The sequence below is a fragment of the Chroicocephalus ridibundus genome, chromosome 7, assembly GCF_963924245.1.
Source record: "Chroicocephalus ridibundus chromosome 7, bChrRid1.1, whole genome shotgun sequence".
Classification (NCBI taxonomy): domain Eukaryota; kingdom Metazoa; phylum Chordata; class Aves; order Charadriiformes; family Laridae; genus Chroicocephalus; species Chroicocephalus ridibundus.
This window is the reverse complement of record NC_086290.1, coordinates 57,991,725-58,010,102: the sequence shown is the minus strand read 5'-3', so window position 1 is coordinate 58,010,102 and position 18,378 is coordinate 57,991,725. Positions and strand designations below refer to the sequence as shown.

At 41.8% G+C, this 18,378-nt stretch overlaps 1 protein-coding gene across 2 annotated transcripts; it reads right to left on the bottom strand.

The window, feature by feature from the left end:
- Nucleotides 1–680: 680 nt before the first annotated feature.
- IFT22 (intraflagellar transport 22) lies at nt 681–4,341 on the bottom strand. Of its 2 annotated transcripts, none has more exons than XM_063342422.1 (5): nt 4,215–4,341; nt 3,798–3,877; nt 3,579–3,668; nt 2,692–2,930; nt 681–1,788 (listed from the first exon to the last, which is right to left on the bottom strand). In XM_063342422.1, the coding sequence occupies exons 1-5, from the start codon at nt 4,251–4,253 to the stop codon at nt 1,640–1,642; spliced, it is 597 nt and encodes a 198-aa protein (XP_063198492.1). In that variant the 5' UTR covers nt 4,254–4,341; the 3' UTR covers nt 681–1,639. The 2 variants fall into 2 exon arrangements, with proteins under 2 accessions (XP_063198492.1, XP_063198493.1); XM_063342423.1 differs by having other exon boundaries at nt 2,728–2,930.
- Between the last annotated feature and the right edge of the window lie 14,037 nt (nt 4,342–18,378).

The following is an 18,378-nucleotide window of genomic DNA, read 5'->3' as shown; positions in this document are numbered from 1 at the left end:
TGTCATCTTGGAAAACAGAGTATTTGCACAAGGACAGGCTACTCATTACTCAGAAAAGACCAAACTATGAAAACAGAAAAAATAGTAGACTAATGAACCTAGATTACTGAAAAACCCAAGAAGCTCTCACTCCTGTTGTCTTGAACTAAAATAGATCAAGCGCTTCCTGTTTTATAACACATTTTCTGTAAAGGATGTTTGCTAAAAGACAGTGTTGGTGAGAGGACAAGGCTGTTTTAACATACATACTTGTAAACCAGCTGCAGCGCAAATAGAGCTGTATGACATGAATATGCAATGAAACAAAATCTGTAAGATTTAGTGCCGTGGGTCAGACATAGTTCTGACAAGTCCTTGATCTCGACACTTCACAAGGTGAGCTGCAGTACAAGGGGTAACGGGATGCTTCTCAAGGATTGCTGCAGTTCCTGCTCCCAGTCTGTCTCTCCTTTAAATTATCTTCTGCAAAAAAGAAGTGTGTGTCAGTATGGATACGTGCCTCTGTTTTTCATTTCTTTGGCTATTTGGGTCAGTGACAAGTTTTTGTAAACCTCTCTTGTTGGAGCTAATTAGTGTGAAATGTACTACAAATTTATCACTGTTTTCCTTACTGAAAATTAAACAAGGTGATAAGAGCTCAACAAAACCATAATTAACTTTCCCTTTAAGAACAAAAAGGATGCATTTTTAAAATGTTTTTATTGCCTTAGTACTGCATGTTACAAAAAAAATGTCTTCCACAGCAAAACACACTAAGAACAGGGATGAGTGCAAACCAAACAAATCAGGAAGTAAATTATCTATGAAACCACTTATTTCAATGCAACAGGGAACATTAATACAAGTTTCAAAACAGCTTTTCCTCCTCTGGAGAATGCAGGACTTTTTTTTTTCTCTACTGGAGCTCCCAACATAGGTCAAAGTATTGCACTACACTGAGATTTCAGTTCTTTTCCGCCCAGAGAGACCTAAACATTGTCCCCCAACAACACGTTGATTTTGTTGGAACACAATAAAAATCTAGTCCTGAGAAAGACTGCAACCTACTCTGTCTTGCCAAGGCAATAGTTATGCAATGTGCTCTCTTCATATGCTGGACAGAAAGATATGGAGAACTTGGAACATTAAAATGTGGATTCCACACCATGACTACTTCTCAGATCTCTATTCCAATCAGTTTGTACTGACTTCCAAAAGCAGAACTTCTCCAGGAACACAGCTATCATGAGCACTTTACTCTGATGCTTCAACAGAACTCCATAAATCTTATGTTTTGTCAGGCTTTCTTCTCTTAGCACCTCTACAAAAAGGGATTTTGAAGGGAAGGGATGACCGATACCTTTATCTTTTGGTCCACACTAACATATTAAACAATACCTTCCTGTACCTCTGATGCCAAATAAAACCAAAGTGCAGCTAAATTTACCCAAATTCATGGATGTGCAGCCATCTTTTTGGCACCACAGTTCATCTAATGTCAGCACTTGTTTTTTTCTGGTTAAGTCACAAATTGTGCATTATTTTCTCTGAAGTGTTTATAGGCTGGCAAATTCTCATTGTGAGGACCTGTTCACAGGCTAGTATAGCTTACAAAGTGAAAATAATCCTTTTTCTTCCCTGTTCAGTATTTCTTCTAATGTTATGAGATAATTGACATTTCTTCCCTCTCTCTGCTCTCATCTATGAAGGCGATAATGCTTTTGAAGTATTTCATGAATTCCATCCGGACATCTTCAGGATCATCTTCTAAGTTAGAATGTATTAGTTTTATCTTGTTCAGTGGGTAAGCTTTGAAGGTAAATAAAAAATAATTAGGTATATTCCCTTTATAAAAGAAACATTCACAATCAAGGTCAAGAGACAGCTTATGCTGAAGTCAGTTGGAATTCAGTACTATCCAATGTTTGATATCCCAGATAACACATAACACATGAAGAAGACATGCATCATAGCTTGTTAGCATTACAAACAAATAAAACTCATTGCTAGATTTAATTATTCAAACATTATTATTAAGGCTTAAAGTATTGGGTTTGGTTACACATTCAGTTAGGCAGAATCAAACAATTCATCACTGAATTGCAATTTTACTATTGAAGTGATAGGACGCTCTTTGATTACTTCAAAATTATGGAATGATACTGCTATGTTAAGTATCTATTAAAACATTAATACTTATAATAAATATGTATTTGTTTGAGCACTGGGACACATTGTCCAGAGGGTGCGTTCTCATTTGTATAAACAGCCACAAATAATTTTGCAGTATATAAGGTACCTATTACTAATTTTAAGAGGAAGATTGTTAGCCTTTTATTTCAAAGGGCTCCTATTCTTTTGATTGATAAAATGCAGGCTTAAATGGCCTCAAAAGTATCAGATAACAAAAGATAAAATTCAACATAAGAAACAAACTACTAGTGATGATGACATATAGCTGCAGCATCAGGAGTTCTAATTCCTCTCTCAGCTACATACTCACAGTGTGACCTTAGAGAAGACACTCAAACTTTTCTTGCCTTTACTTTCCCCGTTCTGAAATAAGAATATTGCTCACCTTCTAGATGACCTTTGAAATTAATTATTTCTGGTTTTGCAAAGCACTCTAATATTCTTTGATTGGCAGATTTAAATGAAAAATGCAAGCCATGAGGTATGAACAATTTTAAAGATAAATAGATCAATAAAAACCTCTTGAGTTAGAGATTGAGTTTTCCATCTTCTTACCCAAGGACAGATTTTCTGTGTCGCCTGCACTGCCTGGCTTGTGATGTGCAACTAGGAGACACTGACTATCAAGCAGTGGCTGCTGCTGCACGAAACAGGAGTACCACATTTCGATTTCTTTCAGGTGACTGGGCAGCTCAGGATTGAAGATTATTATTACGCCATGAGAGTCCTTCATCAGAGCTGGCCAGCATGTTTCAAACCTTGAAAAACAGGTGCGTGGAAAATGGTAAGTCTGATAGCTGGAAAACAGAAACATGCACTCAAACTTCCCCAAGTTTTCTTTTTCCCTCCTCAAGAACACGTTTCAGTACTTCTTATTATAACATCAGTAATCTTGACAGTGATGTATCATATTCCAAATATTTTGACTTACCTATTATGTTACTTGGTTCCATGATTTGCTGACAATGTAGTATTTGGTCAAATACTTATTTAAACTTTTTCCCTAAAAATGGATCTGTCCAGTTCTCCATTGTATCTTTTGGAATTAAGGCCTAAATCATATATATACATTGTTTGAAGTCCACTCACATAACAACTTCAAGGAGACAAAGGCAATTACAGAATGGGCCTCTGTCTCCTGTACCTGTAACTTCATTCTAGGAGCTATGGACTTTACTGTTACGCTCACTCCTTATCCAAAATGAAGCTCAGTGTCAGCTGGGATCATGGCAGAGGGTATCAGATGCTTTATAGTAGAAACTATAAAAAAAGAAAATGGGATAAAGAGGCAGGAATGCGCCTTATCTCAAAAAGATCATTTGGTTTAGGCCTTAAGTATGAATATTTTGTGCAAACAGAACTATTATGAATTAAGTAGCCTGGAGGAAGTAATGATGCTGGCTTACTTTTGATCACCACTGCAATCCCACAACTCAAATCGACACCCAGCTCCCTTGCTGTTACCGTTCAAGTTTGGCTTCTCATACTCCAGGATCCTGTGAAAATGAGCAGATATACGATGTGCTATCATTCTACACACCACCACAACCAGAAAGCGGGACTTTCCGAGGGGCAGACAATGTCAGGGCCTTGGTTCAGTCAGCACGCCGTGAGGTTTTGCTCACCTTACACCTTGCGTCGGGCTGTAGCTGCCAATCCCTTCTGTGCTCTCCGAAACAAAGTTTGCCAACACCGATTTTCCAGACTGGCAAAAAGTGGGAGTGAAAAACATCCATAGGAATTTAATGTGCCACAACGGTGAGCACGGCGTTTATCCAAGCACCCTGCCTTCCCTCCAGCTAAGGCCCCTGTGCATGCAGGCCTGCCCGCTCCTCCCTCCCGCCCCCAGGGACCCCCCCCAGCCTCCACGGCCGCATCCTCTGCACGGCGATCTCTGAGGCAGACCGCAGGGCCGGCAGCCCTCAGGGGGCAGGCGCGGGCGTTGGGGAGGGCGGTCAAGGGGCCGGGGCGGAGGTAAATAGGGCGTGGGAGACGGAGAGCCGGCGGCGGGGAACAGAGACGGGCAGCCGGGGCAGGCTCACCTCGCGCGGCCCCACCAGCAGCACCTTAGCTTTCAACATGGCGGCGGGGGCAGCTCCTCCCGCCCGTTGCCCAGCAACGCGGCCGCGCGGGGAGGCGCGGGGGGAACAGGGGAAGGGCGCGCTACCATTGGCCTTGCCGCCGTCACGTGCCGGGGGGGGGGAGGGCGGTGCGCGCGCGGGCCCAGCCGTCGTGAGGCGGCGCCCGCTCGGGCCCGCCCGCCGTGAGGCGGCGCCCGGCGGTGCTGGTGTCGTGCCTCTCGCAGAGCGCGGGGCCGCCGCGGCCTATCGGGTATCCCGGTGGCGGGTTTGTCCCGGAGCGCCTCCTAACGCTGTGGCAGTGGCGGGCTCGGGCCCTTGTGCGCAGCCAGGGCTCCCGTATGCTGCCCGCAGTCGGGTTGGCAGCGCCTCTACGGCCTTAAAGCAGCGTGGCCTGAGGGGACCCCCGGCTTTTGTGGCAGCGGATCCTCCCGCCCGCGCTGGTTTGGGGGAGAGGTGTCCCTTTGGCCTTTCTGTCCTCTGGAAAGCAAGAGTCAGGCTAACAGGTACTAAAGACACTTAAAAATCCCACGCTGCTCATGCACTGATTGTTATCATGAGGGATACCAATCCCTCACTAGCTTGAGAAGTGCTGCCCTTGCCTGAAGTTTCATTGTGATTTTAACTGTGGATTCTCCTTGAACGGACAATGAAGCAAGCTCTTGAAGTTTCTTATTAAGGCTTGTTAGGGGAAGCAAGAGGCTTTTTTAAATTGCAGCTTCTAAGAAAATAAAGCATCTGGCAGACAGATGTGCTGCTTCAGAGTTGTTTAGTGCCCAGGTACAATAGCAGTTTTAGACAAGCTTTCAAATAGGGCCTCTAGGTGCTACCATAATGTAAATGTTTATTAATAGTACTACTAATAAATGTGAACCAGAATTGCTCTGCTCTGACTGAGGGGTAAAGTCTTTGCTATCACACTGTGGTCTTATTTGCTGTTTCACTCCTTACCTAGAGATAATTCAGGATGGTCCAATGTGGCAGTGGCATCACAGCATTCACACAGTATTTTAAACTTCAGAAAACCCCTTGTTTTCAGGTTGGTGGGACAAAGACAGTGAAAAAACAGTAGTTACATCTAGCAGTGACTTTGATTCTGCTGTAGTAGACTAGATGTGTATTTTCTGCTTGTGAAGACCCATGGGTAATTCAGGACCAAATTCACAATGAACTGGGACAACTCGTAATTAATCCTTTCTGCAGCTGTGTTGTTTTCCGTATTTCAGACCTACTAACTTCCCAAGAAAAGACAGAAAGGGTGATCCAGAGAGAAGAAATTAGGACAGCCTCTCTTATTAGCTGGCATGTGTTATTAGCTACCAGTAGCACATGAAATGTGTTATAAAGAGTCTATTGTAGACAGCAGCACAGAAGAGGGGGGTGGAAAAAGAGTAAGAGGTAACTGAAACTGGGGAAATCTGGCTGTTTGTGCAGCTGCCCAGAAAGCAATTAGGATTAATTTTTAGATGAAGTGTCACATAGGGTCTTTTTGTGTTTATATTAGCCACTGAAGAGTAAGGAGAGCACAGCTGACTAGGGCTGCAATTTTTGGATTTACCCATGTAAAGTGGGTAAAAAAAAAAAGTGGGTAGAAAGTGGGAATTAAGCTTCCAAGGCACTTAGGGTGATGTTTTCAAAGGCATCTAAGTCAAGTACATTTGATGTTATCAGCATCTGGCTTAGGCATATAGGTACAGTTATGTTGGTTACTGATGTACTGTTTGCTGAGAATGCATGTGTACAAATCAGCAAGGCCATTTTGTTTCGCTTATTTAAACTCTTTGTTAGACTGCAGCAGAGAGAAAACTCCAGCAGTAAGTGAACTACTTCCAGACAATACTGGTAATGGTCTATAAGTCTTGCATTTATTAGGTGGCTGTTTTTCCACCATCATGTTTTGGTAGCAAGCAAAAATGATCATCTCCAGATGATTCTCCATGGACAGATCCTCCTTCTTCCTCCAAAAGCCAAAAGCAATTGCAGGCTATCAATAATATTTCAATAAAACTGTTCTTCACTCTAGAAATGTCTATGAGAACTCAAACTATGAGACACATTGATAGCTGTATCAAGGCATGTGATACTTGTTACCTGAATTGCAGATAAGAGGACTTTGCCTCCAAGTTAGAGGCCCGCAGGTTTTACTGGAAGCAGCAGTAAAATGTCGTGCCAGTCACCTTTCAGATAATACTTTAGCACTTGCAAATCATTCAGTCTTTCAGAGAACAGTATTTGAAGTTTGCATTATATTTCATTTAATATGGCATATAAAAATTTTCCTATGAAAACAACTCAAAAAAATCTTTAGTAAGATTTTGTGGCTCAGTACTGGTACTTTGTTTAATGTGCTGTAACAATGTTTCCAAACTTTGGAAAACATACCCTAGAGCACTCAAGTTGTGTGTGAAAATAACGCCTCGGTTAGAAGTACAACCACATGGCAAGACTTACCATGAGAATGAATGCTCTGCCTGTTTGTTGCGCGTTGCATGACATTTATTGTGTGTGTGTGTAGAAACAGCTTTCTAGTGGGCACAGGCAGAGACCTGCATTACATCCTCTGTTTATTTATACTGGTTCATTTGGGGCCAAGGCATAGAATACAAGAATTGAAAGGAAGAAACACCTATTTTTGTGCACTGAAGCCTCTTATTAAAAATTAATGAGAAAATCAATATTGTTGTAAACTCAAAGCTTGTTGCTTAAGAAACTCAGGGAAGGGATATGTCTCTGAGGTTCAAAGCCTACTTGATTAACTAAATGATGAAGATTTGGATGAAGCGTGTCTGTCCTCTGGATAAAGTTTTGGTAGAGCTATGAAAAAGAATCAAACAGAACCAGGACATTAAGGTGCATTGACAGGGGTGCAGTGGAGCACTGCTTTTTATCATGAGTTTGTTTCACTTAAAAGTGGCTACTAAGGGGAGGGGTAAGCACTCAGTTCAGTCTTCCTCTCTCAGAAAACCTGTTCTGGAGTCAATAGAAAAGCTCACGCAAAACCTGCTGCTTGGTTCATGCCAACAGATTGTCAAGGACTACAGCTCTGATTTATCTGTGCTCTCAAAGTCCTTCCCAGAGGAGATGAGGATCTTTATTTCCATTTTACAGGTGGAGAAACAAACGCAGAGAAAGGTTAAATTACTTACCTGAGGAACCCACATGGTTGACAGCAGATCTAGGGTTAATTAAAATGCCTCTAAGTGTCTGTGCAGGCTGTGGCCAGTCACAGAGGAGGCAGGGAGACCAACGTATTTTCTTGACCAGTGGCCATGAACTCAGTGACACCTTAAGTGGCCCAATTCTCCCTATATACCTTCATCAAAGTCAGTGGAAGTTCCAAAGGGGTGAATTTGACTTGCCCAATTATGCAGTGGTGTATAAAGAAAACACAAGAAGCAGCAGTCTACCTCCTCACCCCCCCCCAAGAAAAGTGCTCTAATTTTTCAGTCACAATACATGAATCCAGAAGTAGAATTTAGTTTCTATGGTTTAAATCTTAAGGTACAACTGCAGATGATGTCTCTGATAGAGGTTGTTCTGCTTATTCTAAAGTGGTTGCTCTGATCACATTCTGTGGAGCAACAGTAACACCTAGCGGCTAAACATGCCAGTCCATTGCCTGCTTGCTTTCCTTCCCTTCAAGAAGTACGAGTTGGAGGGGACATGGCGTGATTGACAGTTTTGACTTGCAAGGCCAACAGTTAGGATCTCCAGGGATTTGCCATTTTCCTTTCAACCCCCCACCATGTTCTGTTTTCTATTAAAAGTGGTAGATGAAATATGACACTCTTCCTCCCACCTCCCAACCCCCTTTGCTTTTCTGGCTCTTGGAGGAGATTGTTCCAGTCCATCTTGATCTGTAGGTGGGTGGGCTGTGAGTGGCCGAGCCTACTGCTTCCAGCTTGGAGCACTCAGATTTCTGTAAGGAATCCAAGCTTTTTTCTTTTTCTTTTCTTTTTTTTTTTTTGTCTGAAAAGGATCAAGCAGATCATCTGATTGAGGTTGGTGACCTCAGTGCATTTGATAATGTGGTGTTAACTTGCCTGCGTTAAGGCAGACCAAACTGATCTGTTCCAAGACGTACCATTTCTTAAGATGTGGTATGCAGGATTGTTTGACATGATCTATTGGGACTGCTAATTCATCAGAGAGGGACCCCCTAGAAAAACAGCATTTGAGAGGAGAGAACCCACAGATGTTTATTGTGTTAGCAGGAGAGCCCTTCAGAGGGTCTTCTTTTCCCCTCACAGGGGGAAAGTTTCAATTTTTCCATGGAAAAAAACATTAAGCAAAAGTATTTCTGCTAAAACTCAGATCATTTGCATTTGTAAATAGACCCTCAACTCTTTGTGGGAATTACAGTACTGAGACATTATAGTCTCGTCATATTCATGCTGTCTTTTAGGCTTCTGGTTTAGGTATTCTGAATTACTTGTTGGAAGCATGTATTTAGGAGAGTCTTCACTGCCCGTTGACAGAGCCTGGACTCTTAATTTATGCTGTGGATGCATGCTCTTTTACATATGACATAAACTTGTATCACCACCCACTCAAAGAAGCAGTATTGCCTCCATCCATGTCCCCAGCTCTCCATCTAGCTTTCTTCAAATTACCAGTTTAGAGCTCCCTGAACCTGTTCACTGCCTAACTACATAAAAACCTGGTGCTAACACAAAGAAGGCAATGAGGACCAGTGGGGATGTTGCCAAGTGGGACAAGGATGGAACCATTTCTTTCGGCTACCATAGAGATGTACACTGAATTAATATAGCCATACCATTAGTCAGACCTCTTAAATTTGGTGTTCTCAATACCTGTTTGTGAGAGCAGTCAAAAAGAAATACGGTCTGATGGTGAGAAATGAGAAATATTTTGCTGGGATGTGTTGGGAACTCTTTACTCTTAGAAGAGAGCATGGCAATCTTGTTGGGCTGAGCTAAAACCTTTCATTATGTTTGGTAAAAACGGTTTCATAGGTGGTAGACTAGAAGGTACTGAAACAAGACAATCAAGGGATAATTGGTTTTTGTGATTCACAAGCGCTCATGGAAGCTTTTCTATTAGACCCGTATGCTTTTTGTTTTGAATATAAAATTTCAAAGTAAGTTTTGTTTCTTACTGACAGCTGTGGTGTCTGCCGCCCCTGTTGGGCTGGAAAGAGCCTGCATTTATTAACATTGTCTGATCTCTTTATTCGCTCAAGGCCAGACTCTCAATGACTTCATAGAAAGCAAGCAAAAAAGCGTGTATTGTCTTTAGAGGGACTGCCATGTGGTCCTATAGGAAAGGAGATCCTACTAACAGGAATATTTTGTTTTCTCTCATTTTCATCCTCTGATTTGACTTATGTATTACTTTGGAGTTTATGGCCAAACACGGGAGTTCCTTAACCCTGCGGTCCTTCCAGGCATGACGTTTCTGCTAACATCCTGGGCCAAATCAGCTGTCTTTTCAGATGTCTCACATTCATTTTAATTTAAGGCTTAATTACCTCTTGGCAGTATGACATTAGAGACAACAGATTTATACCAGTAATTAGTATGTTTTGAGGAGTCTGGAACGAGATCTCAAATCCCACCTCCTTTGCTTAGGTACCTGGATACTGTAATGAATGCTTAACTCTATGTCCTCAACTTAAAAATCTGTAGCCTTGATAATTTCGCCTCGATTCCCTTGATACTGGGAAAAGTAGTACATTAGTTTCCAATGCTTCACTCACTTGCAAACTCCTCATTTGAAAGGTCCTCCTGAATATCTTATGGCTACAAATACATGTATGTGTGAGACTGGCATTTTGACTGAATTGTGGCTTGCCACTGCCAACTTGCTGCAATTGAATATCCTTGCATTTCTGCAGGTAGGGGTAGAGTTAGAAGCAGCGTGTTGAACTATGCATTTTAAACACCATGAGGAATGTCTTGGAAGTATAAAAAGCAAAGTAGACTGAGTACTATAATTAGTACAGATTGTTGATCAGGTAGTATTAAGTGCTTCGTTATTTTATTGTTCTTCAATAATTTGAACACTTAAATCTTCTACTTTTGGCTTGGCTAGTGATGCTGTCTTGAACTGAGTTATAAAAATACTATGCTTCACCTAAGCACAGATTGTTATAGTTTTCATCTTAATTAGCAAGCTCCAGATTTAGATGGATTAATACAATCGCTCTTTCTTTCTTTTTGCCGTAGAAGTTCAGAAGTATAATCTGTCACTTGTGAGAACATAAAGAATTGGACTGGAAGCATTCCAAACTCTTTACTGTAAGTGTTCAAAGATTTAATGGAGTCCTCAGTCATAAAATCTTTAATTTGAACTAGACCTTCATATTCTCCATTCTTAAATTCCCTATTTTTACATCCAGGGGATTTCCTGTTATCCAAGTATGTACGGAGGTCCTTTATTTCCCTGTGTGTGTGTTTTTTAATTCAAATCAAATGTAAATGTCAGTGGTTGATTGCACTTAACCTCCTTAGGTTCATATTTCTTATTTAATTGCATTACATTTTAAGTTTTAGGGCTATATATTTACTGCTGTTAATAGCACACCATATTTTAATGAAGCTGTTATCTTCTGCAAATATATACAGAACAATGGAGATTGATTATACAGGGTCTTTCAAAGAAACTGTATCTCAAAGTCATTTAAAATGAATAAACACAGTGGAGAGTTTCATTTAATGTAGTTCTTTACCTATCGCAGCTTCAAAACTAAGGAAATGAATGGTTGGGTTATCAAGACTGTTTGCTTTCCTCTTCCCCAGCCAGACACTGCACCTCAGTAGGTCACTAGTCATAACTGCAGTGTGCCAGGGCATATGTTACAAGCTGTGGTTGTTCTCAGAGATGCTCCAGAATTGCAGCACTGCTTTTTCCAAAGTCCGCTCGCCTCCTCTGTCAGCTGGCCAGGCTCCCTCTCTGCCCAACCTACAGCTCAGCTCTGTAAATCTATTGTCAGTCAGTTCAGGGAAGGCTCAGAACATGGAAAATAATTATCTAATTTTCTTGAAACATTTGAAAAAAAGGCAAGTATTACCTAGAGATCATGTACAGAAAATCTGGGACAAATCTACTGTGCTCCACTAGAAAGTCAGCCAGTTGAACACCTGTTTTCAATGCAAAATAGCGCATCACCCTACAGCTGGGGCACTGCACTGGGTTTTTCACAACAATCTTAGAGTTAAATACTCAAGATGTGAATTGAGCCAAAAAATGTTTTGCTGTGAGCCACTTCTTTCCAGGCACACAGCAAGGCTGATAGCCTTGTCCTACTATTCCACCACATACCAAAAATCTCCTCAGTCTGGTCAAAAGCTTTTATTTCTTTTTTTGGGCAACAATCAGTTTAAACATTTCATAGTATCTTGCAGACTTTATAATTTCCTTTCTGCCAAAAAAAGAACAATTTATCTCTCCCTTTAGATTATGTCTCATCTTGCTTTTATTTTTTTCTTCTCTTCTTTCATTATTTTTACTATTTATACCATATCATTTTTATTCCATTTCTGTTATCCTTACAATAGCCATGATATATAACAAAGCACTAAACCCTGTGTTATAAAGGGAGGCGCTGAGAGATTGCCTGATGGCTTTGGTAGGTCAGGGAGTTCAACCAGATTCTTTCTGGATGTAGACTGACAGTCCATGTATCCTTCCTGACTGAGACCCAGTGGCACAAGGGGTTGTGAGCCAGTGTAATCCCAGAGGATTATTTGGGGATTGGTTTTGCATCTGTAGAGAGACTGAGCTCCCTTAGGCAGAAGAGAAAACACAGAGAGAAGAGGAGCATTTCTTGTGGGAGAGAGAGATCTGTGCTCTATGTGAGGAGCTGGATATTTGCAAAGAACAATTTAGTAGTTCCAGTTTAGGTCATTTAGAAATGGAAGTGAGGAAGGGAAGGAAATCTGCATGCAACCAGTTCAAGAAGGTACTCAGACTAAGCTTGTTTGACAAAACCACCCAGAGGCCCTGGAAGAGGGGTGGATTTTGGATACCAAGCCCATTAGGTGTGGTATCCATTGGTGACAATAGAGCATACTGTGAACACCTAAGCTAGCATTAGTGTACATGTGCATAGCCAAGAAATACTTGGATCCAATTGCCTTGCAGTGAGTGACTTTAGCCTTTAATGCCTACAACGATTCCTTCATATTTAGCACCTTAGTTGCCTTTTTATTGGTTCCATGGAGGAATCTGTAAGATTCAAGAGAGGAGATTTGGCAGAGAGCCAGCTAAAGAGCAAGACAGTGCCACTGAACAGTGTTGGGGTTTACTTATGTGATTGCTCCCCTTAGAATGAATAGAGCAAAATATTCATAAAGGTAAATTGATAAATCTGGAGAATATTCTCTTTAAATAATCCCCAGAGCTCTCAGCTAGCACACAGCTGTAGAAAAAAGACCCCAACAACTGAACAGGATGTTGGGTTGCATTACGGTAAGAACAGAGTATATATCAAAAAGGTGTTATTGTTATTACATGAAACACTGGTGAGTTCTTGTTCAGAGTGCTCTTTTCAGTACTGCTCACTCTACCTAAGAAGGATATGATTAAGGGGATAAAGCAGGGAAAATGAGAATAATACCATGCCTTTCAGCTCTGAGTTATAAAGCAAGACTGAAGAGCTTTGGTATTATCTTGTTTAAAAAGAGATCTTGCTGTGATTCAGTCAATGATTTTAAAATAATGAAGGGGATTAATCACATTGAAACAGACAAAGTCTATGAAAACAAGGAGACTTAATTTGAAAAATAGGATCTTGGGAAAAGAATGATGACAGAGAAGGGAGAGGCTCATGTGAATGCTTCAAGAAATATGTAATGTTAGTTATCAGTGGGGTCCCGTGAATCTAGATGCATGGTGCTTTAGAGCAGAATCAGGTGAAGATAGAACTGTGAGGAAAATATGGGTATGACAGTTGGATACTGGCTGACTGTTTACCAGTAAAACACAGAGATAGGAAAAGTCATGCTGGAGCAGGCTCTGGAAAACACCTGCAGCAAGGAGGAGACAGAAGGTCCTGCAGCCTGTGTGGTAAGGTCCAACACAGGCAAAGATGGTGCAGAAAGGCACTGACTGGCAAGAAGTTTGCCATGTGAAGACAGATGGCTGGCAGATAAGGAGTTTGTGGAACAAGGTAGAGGAGAGAAGAGGAAGAAAGCAGATGACTGCTATTAATCCACCTTAACTGCAGACACCTAAGGTGAAAATACTGGAGGCATTTTCAGATCTTAGCTGGGCAGAATCATGCTGCGGAGGTGGTGGTCCCTGTACAATGGCTACAGTGCAGCGATTTTCAGCGTGCATCCCACAAACTTTTGACAGACTATAGCCAACTTCTAGGGGGCCTGTGAAAGCCAGCTAAGAAAAGCAGACTATTGTGGTTAGGCCTCATTGTCATGGCCCACAGGGAAAGTTCCTAGGAGATTTGAAAAAAATCAATGAAAGCTGGAAAATATGGATGGAACATACAAATTTGCTGTGTGGAGGAAAGGGGACTCCAGTCTCCCTGCTTGCATCCACCACAATTCTGTTCCTTGGCTCCACAGGGTGGGTGGTACAAACTCTGGAGTGTGCAGGAGCTGGAAAGAGGGTGCTTATTTCCGTAAATCCTTTCTTATCTGTTCCGTATGCCTTTACTTGTGTATTTTTTCAAGAAGGGGGTGAACCCACTTCCTTTTATGTGGCTTACGCAATACATAAAGGGAACTCAGCTCAAGTCAGGCAACCTGTGTCCATGGGGAAATTGAGAGAAGTAGGAGGATTTCAGGGTCGGAGTCCAAAACTGAGACATTCTTTGGTCATGGAAATCCTTACTTCTCTCAGATTCAGAGAGAGTCCATGACTGGACTAATCAGCTAAGCATTCAGATACCACTAAATCTGGGTATCCTATAGTGAGCGACTCCATTGAAAATTGCAGCCTGATATTTGGTAGCTCTTTACACTGCATGTTATAAAGTACTTTGTTTTGTTGTAGAAGTTCAAGACCATTTGTGGTTTGGAGAGTTTATAAGTTCAGTGTTTATGTCCTGTACAACATCAAGCAAACAGGCAGCCCTCAGTGACTGAATAATGTTTAATGAACAGTTAATGAACAGGAACATAGTTTGAGGATACAGGCATGGAGACAGACCTCCCAATGTTTTCTTTAGTGACCTCAGTGATGGAAGAGGGAGCATGCTTATTAAATCTGTAGATGAGGCAAAGCTGGAACTGAATGCAAGAACACTGGAAGGCAGGATTAAAATTTCAAGTGATCTTGACAAATTGGTGATATGATCTGAATAAAATAAGATGAAACTCATTAAGGACAACTGCAGGGCACTGTGCTTTGGCAGGAATCGTTTTAGCAAGCAAATACAGGATGGGGGAAAGTCAGGCTAGCAGTTCTGCAGAAAAGGTAGAGAATCCCAAACTAAGCATGGATTAACAATGATGTACAGATGTCAAAAAGGCAAATCCTCATCTGGGCAGAGGTATTGCACAGAAGTATAGGTTATGGGTACCATACTATGAGGTAGATGCAGACCAGCTGAGAAGTCCAGAGGAGAACACCAAAAAGGATCAGAAGTATGTAACATATGACCTACAGGAAAAGTCTGATGAAGGTGGGATTGTTTGGATTCTAGAAGGCAAGTAGACGTTTTATACCATTTTTAAAAGTACTTTGAGGAGTTAAAAGGCTGTTCAAAGACAGGAGGAATAGTTTTCTACATCCATAATGGAGAAAGTAAGACTTTAAGAGCTTAAATTGCAACAAAACAGACTGAGATTGGATGTTAAGAAAAACTACCAGTACACAGAGCAAAGCATTGGAATATGTTTTCAGAGGAGCATGGGGAGTTTGTGTCTTGAGGTCTTTCAGAAGAAAGCAGAAAAATTTGTGCCAACAATCATGTATGTATATAGATCCTGCCTTCTAGCATGGAGAAGGACGAGGAATTAGATAACTCTTGCAGTTCTTCCTGGCTACTTCTGAATGTGTTTCTATTCCAGCATGTTTGAGTGCAATAGACCTGGTACTATTTGTGCCTTGGCTTTATCACACCTGTGTGAATCCCCGCTTTATTGCATTCTTGGTGAGTCTGATGGATCAAGGTGTGTTCACAAACTCTCTGGGCTTGTGCAGATCTATGCTTCAGAGCATGTCCAGTTGAGAGAATTTTTGCCTGACATCAAAGGCAACATACATTATTCTTCCCAGGACACAGTAATGCTCAGAGTATGTATAATTCCACCAGACGTAGCCATTGTCTCGCTGATCTCTTGAGTCATCACATTTTCCATCTGCTGAATTATGTTTCAATCCGAGTTATTTTATCTAGCATATTACTTTTTAATACCCACACAAGTGCTTCACTCAAACAAAAGTTCTCATCTAAGGTCATTGAATTTTGCCAAAGTCATGACTTCTGGATCATTTCTTCTGCTTCCTACAATATCACTGTCTATCATGTTTACCGTATGCTAAACTGCTTATGTAAGTGTGATGTTTTCTCAGTTCTATTCCCTTTTGAGTTGAGCTGTGATTGATTTATTCCAGGTCAAATTGGAATAAATCCTGGCTTAAAAGAAAAACGACCACAGTCCCCTAATATTTTCAGTTTGGCTCAGGTTTGGTTTGACTCCCTAGTAATAGATGTGTTACAATAACCTTAGTAATATTATAATTTAGTTTATAATAGAGATCTTGAACTCTTACTGTTACTAAGCTCTTACCCATCTCTTCTAATTTTCCAGGGTTCCTTGAGTGCTTTGTTATATCTCAATGAAATAACCTAGACATTTTAGGAAGCTAGAAGGGATTTATCCAAATAAATTTTGTTTTAGATGGTCTTATCAATTACTTATTTCTGACTTCAAAAGGACACTTCATAATTCTAAAGCTCCACAAGGTTATATCAACTAGAACAAAGCTGCTTTTCCTTTGGTCTCTACTTAGTATCCACATGAGAAGTGCACTCACAAAATCCAAGGGATGGATTCCCCCTGTGCTTCCATGCATTGTGGCTTTCCAGTATGCACCCTGCCTCTTCCACCTTGAACTGAGTTGGTGAAATACATCCAAGTAATTTATTTAGTCCTGATTGCCTGGGCAAATCTTTAATTAACATGCTTATGCACAGGCATAAAAAGTGTAGCTTTATAGTTTGAAATATAGTATGTCTGGTTCAGCAGAATAGGACTGTTCAGATTTCAAGGGTTCTCTTCTCAAAGCTAGTCCCTCTGATAAATTGAATGAATTATGTTTTTGTTGGCCGTCTTTGTTACCTCCATCACTGTGTTTCCAATTTATCAACATAGTTTTGAGAAATTGTTAGAATATGTTGCACTCGTAAGCACCGTAGGGAGAAAAAATATTCATTTATTACTGCTATTGTGTTTGATTATATTACGCATATCCAAAGGACTAAAATGAAATGTCATCTTTAATTCTCCCCTTACAGTAGACAATATCACCCTTTCTTCTCTCTTTCCAAAAACAGCTTGGAAGTTAATTCTTCATTTTCATTTTAAATCAGCCATACATAGTAGAAGCAAGAGTGCATTAGGGACAGGGCAGAAGTAATGGGAGTCTGGAGATCTGAGCTCTATTTCTGGCTCTGCCTTTAGCTCTTTGCAGTCTTGAGCAAAGCCATTTGACCTCTGGTCTCCAGTCTCTCAGTTCATGATATAGGAAGAATATTAGCTTCCTACAGATGTCTCTAATAATTTGCCAGAATCTTGTCTTGTCTAATCACCTGTGTTTAATATCTCCTAGGGTCTTGCAAAGTCAGTTAAGGCTGAAGCAGCAAATTTTGCATGCAACCAAAAATAAAATGGTCTTAGACAGTTAAGACTTGAAGACTGCAAAGAGCTTCTGAAGGGGCTAACCTAAGCCAGGAGAATAGGTCAGAAAGCTACTGGTGCTGTTTAGTGTTGTTAAATACTGATAAATTATCTATCCCAGCTTGTCAGGAGAGAGAACTTAGTACGTTTGGGATAACAGGCTGAACCAGGCCCTCAGCACACAGCCTAGAGCTGGCATAAAATTGGCAGGGGCGGAGCGTCCAGCTGCACCCCGTTTAGCTGTGCACACACAGCTGAGGATGATCACTCAGATTAAAGGCCAGGGGAGTTTCAGAGACCTGTCCAGTGTTTTGGGTATGCTGCAGCTTCTGACTACTTTCCCAGGAGACAGATGCATTTGAGGCAGTTTGTAGCCCTACTGAGAGGGGAGACTGGAGAGTAAGCCTCTTTTTTTTTTGTTACCCTGTCAGGCCGAGCAGAGGAGGTTTCCTGAGGACTGACTTTGAGCAAAATGGCTGAGTGGCTGAACATCTTAGGGTGAGTTGTTGGGACCTGTGTGTATTTTTGGGGCTGGGAGATGGGATTGGAAGAAATTCTCCTTGCTGAGGGTGAGGGGACACTGAAAGGAAGGGTGCTCAGGCTGACCTGAGCTAAGGCTGGGGACAGAGGGCCCTGTTATGTCTCAGTTCCAGGCACTGAGGCCTTTTTGTAAATAAATAGCAGCTGTTTCTGAGCGGGTTTGGCAGCTCAGTGCTGTTGGACCAGACCTTTTGAGCTCCCTTTGAGCCCATAGAGTGCTGATCCATTGCCTGCTCCAGCCGTGGGTCCGGGACACCCTGAGGGCAGCCGTGGGGCAACCCCAGGGAGGCTGAGCTGTGGTGCAGTCTGCACCCCTGCCTCCTTGTGTGATTTGCTCCAGTGATTAATGACAGCGGCTGTTTAAAAACCTGGTGCCTCATTTGCAGTCTAAACTTGTCTGGTTACAGGCTCCAGCCAGGGGCTATTTATCTCTGTGTGCAGGCTCTGGAGGTGGGCACCGTGGGGGAGGGTAAGTTCTCACCAGGGGGTGGGGGATGAACTCAGCCATTTTTCTGGTATCATGTAGGAGTCGTTTTCCAGCTGCAGAATCTCGCAGGCATTGTGTTGCCCCTGGGGGGGAACAGGTCTCCGCCTTTCCAGAGCCCCCCCGGGAAGCCCCAGGCTCCAAGGATACCCCAGCAAGATTTGCTTTTGGTGATAAATCAGGGCTGTCTTTGGATGGCCGCACAAACAGCAAAGGTGCAGGGAGGGTACTGTGAGCTTGCAGGATCTGAGGGTAAAAGCAGGGTGACACAGTTGTG

Excerpts from the sequence above, each read along its gene's own strand:
- IFT22 (XM_063342422.1), bottom strand. The coding sequence starts at position 4,253 with ATGTTGAAAGCTAAGGTGCTGCTGGTGGGGCCGCGCGAG. Across the intron at positions 3,669-3,797 it reads AGCCCGACGCAAGGTGTAAG|GATCCTGGAGTATGAGAAGC; the intron begins GTGAGCAAAACC and ends TCATTTTCACAG. Across the intron at positions 1,789-2,691 it reads CTCAATCTCTAACTCAAGAG|CTTACCCACTGAACAAGATA; the intron begins GTTTTTATTGAT and ends TTACCTTCAAAG.